Source organism: Nannospalax galili, unplaced genomic scaffold (assembly GCF_000622305.1).
Source record: "Nannospalax galili isolate Female #2095 unplaced genomic scaffold, S.galili_v1.0 scaffold388, whole genome shotgun sequence".
Lineage (NCBI taxonomy): Eukaryota > Metazoa > Chordata > Mammalia > Rodentia > Spalacidae > Nannospalax > Nannospalax galili.
In genome coordinates, this window is record NW_008360304.1 from 654,170 (window position 1) to 664,961 (window position 10,792).

The 10,792-nt window shown below is 40.4% G+C and overlaps 1 protein-coding gene across 4 annotated transcripts in view; it reads right to left on the reverse strand.

The window, feature by feature from the left end:
* Ift88 (intraflagellar transport 88) overlaps positions 1 to 10,263 on the reverse strand; it is a 130,326-nt gene extending 120,063 nt beyond the window's left edge. For 3 of the 4 annotated variants that reach the window (XR_003847974.1, XM_008824333.3, XM_029559258.1), the window contains exons 1-2: positions 10,117 to 10,233; positions 4,980 to 5,075 (exon numbers count right to left, since the gene is read on the reverse strand). Coding sequence is in view for 3 of the 4 variants with exons in the window: in XM_008824333.3 (XP_008822555.1) it covers positions 4,980 to 5,069 (90 nt within the window). In the remaining variant the exon portion in view is untranslated. Of the gene's footprint in view, positions 1 to 4,979; positions 5,076 to 10,116 lie in introns of all 4 variants that reach the window. The other variant, XM_008824332.3, reaches the window with a different exon arrangement.
* Positions 10,264 to 10,792: the final 529 nt, after the last annotated feature.

Below are 10,792 nucleotides of genomic sequence, written 5' to 3' on the forward strand. Positions count from 1 at the left end.
GTATCTTTTGACTGGGAAGTTCAGTCCATTAATATTTAAAGTTATTAATGAAAGATGATTATTGAATCCTGTCATTTTTATTTCTGCTTTCTATCTTGATATAGCTGTACTTTTCCACAGTTATGCACCTTCATTGGATTTCTTTCCTCAACCCATTGGGTATATTCATTCCTTTTTTCAGGCCTTTGTATTGCTTCCAGAACTCTCTGAAGGGCTGGTTTTGTGGGCATGAATTCCTTCAGCCTATTTATGTCATGGAAGATTTTTCTTTCCCCTTCGTCTATAATAGACATTTTGGCTGGGTATAGTAATCTGGGTTGGCATCTGTGGTCATTTAAAACTGGGACTACTTTGGTCCAGGCTCTTCTGGCTTTCATAGTTTGCACTGCAAAGTCAGCTGTAATCCTAATGGGTTTTCCTTTGTATGTGACTTGTTGTTTCTCTTTTGTAGCTTTCAATATTGTCTCTTTGTTTTGTATGCTTTGTGTTTTTACTATGATGTGCTGTGGAGAGTGTCTTTTCTGGTCCTGTCTGTTTGGTGTTCTGTATGCTTATTGTATTTGTATGGGCATGTCTTTCTTTATTTTTGGGAAATTTTCTTCTATGATTCTGTTGAAGATCTGGTCCATGCCATTATCTTGGGATTCTTCTCCTTGCTGTATGCCTATGATTTGTAAGTTTGGTCTTTTCATGATGTCACATAATTCCTGCATATTCAATTCTTGTGATTTCTTAAATTTTTCATAATCTTTGCCTGAGTGGTCTAGTTCATGCACTTTATCTTTCAGTCTTGGTATTCTGTTTTCCATTTCATTCATCCTATTTGTGAGGCTTTCTCCTGTCGTTTCTAATTGGCTTACTGAGTGTTTTACTTCCTTCTTCATTTCAGCTTGAGTATTCTTCAATATTTCTCTTTTCTGAATTCATTTAGAAGTTTATCCCTATCTTCCTTTAGTTCTTTTATTTCTTTTTGTGTGTGTTCTTTAAATTCACTGAATTCTTTTATCATGTTTATAACTGTTCTTTTGCATTCCATGTCTTGCATTATCTCTAGGAGGTTCTCATTGTATTCCTTTAGAGGACTATTGATATGTTGTGGGGATATGTTATTTTGGTTTTTCTTGTTATTTTTTCTCTGTGATTTTGACATGTGAATTTCTTTTGTAGTTTCTGATTCTTGCATGAGACTCAAGTCTTCAAATTTAGGTCTGCTTCTTTTTGTAAACTTTATGTCTTCGTGGTTTACTGTGGTTTACTTTTTGGGCATGAAAAGCTGGTTCGTCTAAGCTTCCGTTTCTCTCTTTTGATTTTATATTGGAATGGCCGGATTGCTTTTGTCTTCAGGAGTTCCCACAGAGTCCTGAGTCAGATGAGGATCAGACGCTCTCAGGCTTTCTCCTAAGGTCTGAGTCCCTCCGGGAAAGATTTTGGCCTCAGGAATTTGGGGGTTAGACTGGCCTGGGAGCCTGGCCCAGGAAAGATGCTGGTCTCGGGCAGATGGTGGCCATGCCACCCAGAGATGCAAAGGGAGATGGGGGCAGGAAGAGGCCCCAAGGGGTGCTGGGGGCTGCACTGAGGAACTAGGTTGGTCTGGATGCAAAGGGTCAGGAAGCAGAAAGGTCTGCTCCATGTCCAGGAAAGAGGCTGGTGGGTTGTGCAGCCCAGGGAAGGAGGGAGGTGAGGACAGGACCAGGCTCAGCGGGCTCCTGGGGACCCCAGAAGGAACTGGTGTGGTCTAGAGGCAAAGGATCAGGAAGCAGTGGTGGTTCCCTAGTGTCCGGGGCACCATGACAAGGAATGGGACAGGACCTTGGGACAGAACCTAGGCCCAGAGAGAGGCCTGCAGTCATTCTTCCTAATTTTTTAATGTAGGCACTTAAAGCTATAAACTTCCCTGTTAGGACTACTTTTAAAGTGTCCCAGCGGTTGTGTTGTGTTGCATTGTCCTTTTTGTTGAAATCCATAAATTATTTTATTTTTTTCTTAATTTCTCCTTTGAACCACTTATTGTTTAGGAGTGTATTGTTTAATTTTCATGAGTTTGTGTAGTGACTAGGGCTTTGTCCAGTGTTGATTTTGAGCTTTACTGCATTGTGGTCTGATAGAACACATGGAATTATTTCAATTTTTTTTGTATTTGTTGAGGTTTGTTTTGTGGCCCAGTATGTGGTGTTTTTGAAAAAATTCCATGGAGTGCTGAGTAGAACGTGTATTCTTTGGTGCTTGGGTGGAATACTTGTAAGATGTCTGTTAGATCCATTTAAAGTATGGTATCATTTAATTCAGACATCTGTTTATTCTTTGTCCCGTTGATCTGTCTGATGGAGACAGTGGGGTATTGAAGTCCCTTACTATTACTGAGTTGGGGTTAATCTGTGTGTTAAAGACCTGTAGTGGTGTTTTTATGAATTTGGGTGCATCAGAGTTTGGTGCATATATGTTAAGGACTGTAATATCTTTTTGGTTAATTTTTCCTTTGATCAGAATGAAGTTACTCTCCTTATCTCTTCTGATTAGTTTTACTTTGAAGACTATTTTCTCAGATATTAGAATTGCAACCCCTGGTTGTTTCTTCATGCCATTTGCTTGGAATATTCTTTTCCATACTTTTACCTTAAGGTAGTACCTGTCCTTGAAGGTGAGATGGGTTTCTTGCAGACAGCAAAGAGATAGATTTTGTTTCTTATTCCATTCACTTAGCCTGTGTCTTTTGACTGGGGAGTTCAGTTCTTTGATATTTAAGGTTATTATTGAAAGATATGTATTGGTTGCCATCATTTTGGTTGATGTTCGTGTTCTTTGTCAAATTTTTAGTTTCCTCAATTATACCTTTTTTTTTGTTGTTGTTGTTTCATTGCCCCTGGGGTATAGTTGTTTCTTTCTCTGTATTACTTCAAGTATTCTTTGAAGGGCTGGTTTTGTGGACATATATTCTTTCAGGCTATTCATGTCATGGAAGATTTTTCTTTCCCCCTCAACTATAATAGACATTTTTGCTGGGTAAAGTATTCTGGGCTGGCATCTATTGTCATGTAGAAATGGAAATAACTTGGTCCAGGCTCTTCTGGCTTTCATAGTTTGCATTGGTAAATCAGCTGTAATTCTGATGGGCTTTCCTTTGTATGTAACTTATTGTTTTTCTTTTGCTGATTTCAGTATTCTCTCTTTGTTCTGAACATTTAGTGTCTTTACATCATGGGGAGTTTCTTTTCTAATCCTATTTGGTGTTCTATGTGCTTCCTGTATTTGTATGGGGATGTCTTTCCTTAATTTCAGGAAATTCTCTTCTACAATTCTGTTTAAGATCTGGTCAATACCATTAACCTGAAATTCTTCTCCTTCCTCTATTCTTATGATATGTAGATTTGGTCTTTTCATGGTATCCCACATCTCTTGCATATTCCATTTGTGTGTTTTCTTAAATTTTCCATAATCTTTGCTTGAGTGGTCCAATTTTTCAACTTTATCCTCCAGTGTTGACATTGTTTTCCATTTCATTCATTCTAGCAGTGAGGCTTTCCCCTGTTGTTTCAAGTTGGCTTATTGAGTTTGTAGCAGCAGATGGCCAGAGAGTACAGAGTTCTGGTCTCTCTCTGGCATAGGGGCTGAGAATGCAGGAGGCTGCCTGAAAGGGCCTGGACGCTGCCTCTACATGGTGGTAAGCATGTCCTAATTGCACCATACCCATCCCCCTACCTGGGGTTTCATTAGGCCCCTTCTGAAGGCTCCAGGGCAGACCTGGCTTTGGTAGGCTAAGGCTGAGATCTTGACAGCCTGAAAGGGTGGGCTCCGACCTCCATCAGTGTAGTGGCTGTGACTTCAGCCAGGTTCTGGCCTCCCTCTGGCATCAGAGTTGAGAACAGAGCAGACAAACTGAGAGTCCCCAAATTGCCCCCCCCCCCCCGCCGCTTAGGGAATTTCCCAAATTTTCTCTGTGTTTCTGCTAATAGGGGTCCAAACCTTAGGAAGAAGCCTGAGTGTACCTGACTGGTACCTGAATTGGGATTCTGTGGGTGCTCCTGAATAGCTGATTTGAAGCCATCAGTTCCCTCCAAGATAAAACCCGAGAGAACCTGAAACCTGTACCATCCAGCTTTACATAACCAATAAGGAAAGGACCTAGGCACCCCAATAATACAAAAGAAGCATACTTCAACTTAATTCTCATATCAGAATCATAAACAACAAAAGAAATTCACATGATGAAATCACAATGGAAGAATAAAATGGAAAGGCAAAACACTATGTCCCCACCAAACTCTACCAGTCCTGTAGAAGAGTTCTACAAGGAGAACCCCCTAGAGATAACCCAGGACACTGAATTTAAAAGAACAATCATAAACATGATTCAAGGAATTTAAAGAACACATGAACAAACAAAGAACTAAAAGTGGATAGGGATAAACTTCTGAATGAATTCACAAAAGAGATAGAAACATTGAAGAAAATTCAGGTAGAAATGAAGAAGGACGTATATGAACATCTTAAGCAACAGTTTCAAATAAGAGTACTCTTCTAGGTTTTTGAATCAACTTACTTAATCTGAAGTATATAAAAAGTAGAGAATACTCATGTCTTCATGAACCAGGTGAACTGGCTCAGCTGTTAAGAGCACTGACTGCTCCTGCAGAGGACCTGGGTTTAATTCCTAGCACCCACATGGCAGCTAACAAATGTACGTAACTTCACACTCTCTTCTGATCTCCATGGGCATTGTACAACACTGGTGCATTTACATATACACAGGCAATACACTCCAACACATAAAAATAATAAATAAATATATATATATATTTTAGGAAAAGAAGAAAGCCAAGAGCCCCAGCACTTGGGAGACAGAGGCAGGTAGATCTCTGTGCGTTCAAGGCCAGCCTGGTCAACATAGAGAGTTCCAGGCTAGCTGGAGCTACACGGAGAGCCTGTCTCAAAAGGACCAAAAGGGGGAGGGGGAAGGAAGAAAACTTGACTTTTTCTTTTACCTCAGTATCATAGGCTGGATTATATTCATTAAAACCAGAATAAAGATCATCTTCATCTGTTTCTGGTGCCAGGTGTACATTTTCCATCATTTGTACCTATAAAAAAAAATCAGCAGTATAAACATGTTCCTGGTAAAAGAATTTTTTTCTGATGCTACGCGTTGAACCCAGGGCCTCAGGCATGCTAAGCATATTACTAAGGTATACACAAAGCCCTAAGAAACAATCCTTAATTCAAATAAAGTATAAATAATGATCAAATTCATTCATATTTTTATGGTCTCTTTTTTTTCCAAATTCCTCAAACTGTCAAAATATTCATTTATTGCTCTTATTTTATATTCATTGCACACTTTCTACATCAAAAGAACAATGAAAACATGAGATGGGTACAGCTGATCACCCTGATTTTCACAGAAGGTAATGTCAATCACAGAATGAACATATTAATCATCAATTAAAATATAAGCAAAAAACACTACATCCCTAGCATCAGTGCTAAAATGATAAAGATCACAAACAAGGGCTGGAGAGATGTCTCAGATGCCTCTTCCAGAGGACTAGAGTTTGGTTCCCAGCACTCACATGGCAGCTAACAACCATCCTTAACTCCAGTTGCAGGGGATCTGATGCCCTCTTCTAGTCCCTGCAGGCACTGCACAATATGGGTGCAATTACATAAATGCAGGCAAAACACTCATACACATAAAATAAAAATAAATTAAATAAATAAATAAATAAAAACAAAAAACATATAAGGTCAGCAAGATGATAGGAGAACTGGAATATTCATTCAATATTAGTGGGAGCATTAAAAAATTACAATGGGGGGAAATTCTGCTGTATCATAAAATTAATATTTACCTTTTATGACCTAGAAATTCTACTCTAGAGTATTTTTATGACAGAAATGAAAACATATGTCTACTAAAATATTTACATAAAAATATTTATAGCAGCTTTATTCAGAATGGCCAAAAAATGGTCAGACCAGATGGCCAGGAACAGAATGAACAAGCAAAATATGGCATATTTATGGAATGAAGTACTATTCACAATTAGAAAAGGCACTGATGACAAGTAACAGTACGGAAAAACAGAAATCACACTGAAAAAAGCCTTACACAAAATAATACACTAAGTGTTGCTTTACTTCTACAAAGTTTTAGAAGAGGTAAAACTAACTTATTATAGAAAACCATCAGAAAGCAGTTGCTTCTTGTTGCTGGGTAGCAGAGACTGAATGAAAGGGGGCATGAGAGAATTTTCTGGGCTATAGTTAATATTCTCTATCTTGATAGGGGTTTGGGTCACACCAGCATATATGTGTGAAAACTCAGCAAAGGGCCTGGAAATGTGACATGGTGGCAGAGCATCTCCCTAAAAAGCCCAGAAAATCCATACTTGGACCTGTTTTGTTTTGTTTTGTTGTAAATTTTATATCAAAAGAAAAAAATTAAACAAATATTGAACTCTAATATGCAGTGTATTTAAAGGAAAATTTAATGTCTACTTTGAAACACACAAAAAGAAAAGAGGTAGACGAATGGATGCATAATAATGGCAAGCGCAGAAAAGTGGTAATGGCAGGATCTAGGCACAAGTACAGTCACTGTACAATTTCTTTAAATTTTGCCCCACATTTGAAAGTTTTCATAATGCAATGTTGAGACGGATGCAAGGTAGGTAGAATAAAACAGATGTGAAAAGAAAGTAAAAAGGAAGCATGAGAGATATGCAATTATTATATACTTATACTGCAAATGTAGTAATTACTTGAGAATCTGGGAAAGAGTCCCAGAAGTGTCACTAAAATCAAGTTGGTATTTTAGGAAAATGGAGGTTGGAGGTAAGGAAGGGTTAGTCAGTCAAGAAATGTAGTATTAGGCTGGGTGTAGTGGCACATACCTTTAATTCCAATGCTGGGGGCAGAGGCAGGCAGATCTCTGTGAGCTCCAGGACAGACAGTGCTGCATAGGGAGACCCTGACTCAAAATAAAGTGTAACATTGAACTACTTTGTCTATCTAATTTGTATCTTAGGTGTGCTAGTAAACTCCCAAGAAAATTCCAGTTAATCTTATTGTTCAGCATAATACCAAGTATATGTGACCCATGAGAACCTCTTAGAATTTTTTAAATACTAAATAGATATAATTCATATACTATCTAATGTCCTCTTTTTTACTTTTATTGGCATTTATTTTATGCTAAATTTCTTTCCATGCCATAAGTCTTTGTTTCTTCAGTTTCTTAGGGGCTAATCTTTTTCTTCCATGGAACCTCCTCTTCTGGCTTAGGAAACAACTTGTTTTTTTCAGTGAGGATCATCTCAGTGTGGCAGGGGAGCTTAGGTGTGGGTTAACCTGACCATGAGCTCTGTAAGTCTGGTGATACATCTTGGGTGCCTCGTTCACCTCTATATACTCAAATGGCTAGGGGATCTATGTTTCCAGTTTAGGGGCTGGTGAGATGGCTCAGTGAAAAGGCACTTCCTACACAAACCTGGTGACCCGAGTTAGATGTCTAGAACCCATGTAATGGTGGATAGAGAGAACCACTTCACAAAGTTATTCTCTGAATTCCACATATGCTGTGGCACACATCCTGAATCATGAACACACGTATCCAGCAATAAATAAATGTTCAATTCCACATCACTTTGCATTCTTAAACATATGAATGAAAACATTCATCACTCTATGGGGGTCACTAGCCTTGTGTCCAGCCTGCTGTGTTGCCTGGGCACACCTATCAACTCTACCATTATATCACCAGAATAGCACACACTGCTTCTTTCAAGTGGTATCTTCCAGATACTTGGTACCTCTTCATATGCATTCCCTTGATGGCGTAGGCAGTTTCACAAGTGTTCTAAAGTTCTTAAATTAATGAGTTCTAGTTGTGTGCCATTCTAAGTAAAGCAATAAAAATATCATATGCAGTCCTACTCAGTGCCATTGGGATGCTAATCATTCCTCTTTCCAGTGTATGCACACAGTATAGGCTATCTGCCCATTAGTCGTGTAGCAGCTCCCTGTTATCTGGTTAACTGTTACAGTATTATGGTGCCTGTGTTTAAGTGGCTTTTATTTTGTTTATTAATGGTCCTTGGCAACTCAGACATGCCAAACATAAGCAATAATGATTCCTTTAAGTATCAACTCACTTCATTAAAGTGTGAATACAGTACAAGAAAACACTTTAGAGAAACACAGTACACTGTTATGATTTTTCTATTTTACTATTGCTGTTAATCTCTTACAGCCCCTAATTTATAAATTTTATCATTGATAGCTATGCATGGGAAAAGACAGTATATGTAAGGTTCAGTACTATCTATGGTTTCAAACTTCTACTAAGGGTCTTATTATATCCCTGTAGATAAGAAACAACCAGTGGCTCTCAAATTTGGGTTTATTAATTTCAGATTGCTCCTACTCAGTCATCGATGTCATTCAGAGTCTTAAGTGAGGGAGATCATCAGCGCCTTGGATCCTTCAGAATGTGAATTTATTAGGCGTTTTTGTTTTTTAGTAGGTCTCATGTAGGCTGCCTTTGAACTCCTTTTGCCTCACAAATGCTAGGATGACAGGAATGAGCTACTATGCCTGTGGATTTCTCTGTGTGTTTGTGTGGGTACTGGTGCACATATGTATAAGACTGTATGCATTATATGAAGGTCAGAGGTCAACCTTGGGTATGATCCTCCTCAGGTATTGTCTACTTTGTTCTTTGAGATGGGATCTCTCACTGAGACTGGGGACTTGCAGATTAGGCCAGGCTGGCTGGCCAGCGAACCCCTCAGATCCTCTTGCCTTCGCTTCTTCAGAGTTGAGATTACAAGCATGGGCCAGCAATCATATCAAGCACTGGGGATCAAACTCGGGTCTTCAGGCTTTCACACCAAGCACTTTAACAACTAGTCTCTGGAATGTAGATTTCTAACAAGCTCCCAAGTAATGCTGATGCTGCTGGTCTAGGAACCACACATCCTCACATGCTTCCTGATTGATCAGTTCAGTTTATACATTGTTATTAAAACAAGCAGCTTTTAAAAAGAACTAGAAATCCTTTCTTTTGGGTTGTCACCAGATTTTGAAAAACAAAAACCACCTGGACATTATATATAGTTGGACAAAAGGTGGAAGATATTAATTTTAAAAGATTTACAAAGCAAGGCCAGGAAAAACAAAAGTAATTACTCATTACTAACAACTATGGGTGGCAGAACAATTGCAACTCAAGAGTTCCTGGATTCTCCAAGATGCTTCAAAAACAGTCTGGGATAATGCCACCTCAACACTGCCAGTGAAACCACTTTACAAGGGAAAGTTATCTCTTTGTATACTTCTGTCATGATGAGTCTGCACTCAAAATGCCTACTGTAGTTTTTCAAAAGCTCACAGAGTTGGGGGATAAAGGCCTGTAAAAAGGAAAAGTGGAACTTTTGGCTTAGAATCTTGGGGAAACCAGTAGTCAGTTATGCCTGTGCATCCTTCGATTCAAACAACTGCAAGTTTAAAATATTTGGGGAAAAAGGACATCAACTTTACTGAACATGCAGACTTTTTCTCATCACCATTCCCTGAACAATTCAGCATGAGTATTTATGTAAAATTTACATTGCATTAGATATTATAAATTATCAAATACCAAATGCCATCATATACAGGGGATGTAAGTTTGGTATCCAGGGGAAGTGGGTGTCCTAGAACCAATCCCTCAGATAAATGTTTTTTAATGTTTTTAGCTTTGTGAGACGTGCTTTGTGGATTCTTTAGCTTCATTCCTGATCACTGCGCAATTTCAAAGGCCTGACCTGACAAGTATTAGAATTGTTGGCTGTTGGCGGCTGTGAACCTCAGGTTTCACTGGGCCATGGTCTCAGGGGGCTGGAGTGCCATTTGCCTGGACTTTGGCTAGGTCGCCACGCTGGGGGCGGTGCCGCCCACCCTCAGGAGACGCAGTAACAATGAGCGCGGGCTGCGGAGCGCGTCCGCCAGGCCGGGCCCGCCACCCCGCATCCAGCAGGCCGCCTTCGGGGTAGCTTCGCGTCAACTCAGGCACCCGCGAAGCAGCAGCGCGTAGGCAGCCGGCCGCGAGGGCTCGGGCGCTCGACCTGGCCCTTCTCCTACCTCGCGCTGAGGGTAGCGGGCAGACCGCAAGTGGTCCCAGGGAAAACGCCACGTCTGAGCCTCCCCAGGCCGAGCAGGACGCCAAGCGGTTGCCAAGCGAGAATCCAAGGAAGCCGTTCCCACAATCCTCCGCGTGGGGGCGGGCGCGGCCGGAAGCTCGGGACCGGAAGCACCTAGCTGGAGGGAATTGCCGCCAGCCTCAAAGTGTTGGGAAGGCGCATTGTTTCCTGGCGCAGGGGCCAGCGGGGTCCAGGAGGGTGGGCGGCACCGGGGATGAGATGCTGTGACTGTGGAGGCGGCCCTCCTAAAAGCTGATGACTGACGCCGGTAGTTGGATGAATGAATTGTGCCCCGGAGCCGCCACACGTATCTTGTGGATCTTGGAAGGCTATTTTCTGTGGAATATTGAATAGACTTTTATTGGTCATACGATATATTTTCAGATGGTCTTGTCTGTGATCTCTAAAGATGGTAGGTAGGTAGATAGATTGATAGATTGTATAGATAGATAAGTGAATAATCAAATGCAATTTTAAAATTACTTTTTTTAGTGTGTGTGTTTTTCCTGCATGAATCTAAGTACAGTTGTGTTGTGCAATGCCTGTGGAGGCCAGAAGAGGGCGTTGGATCCCCTGGAACTGGAATTACCTATGGTTGTTATCTGTTATATGGGTGC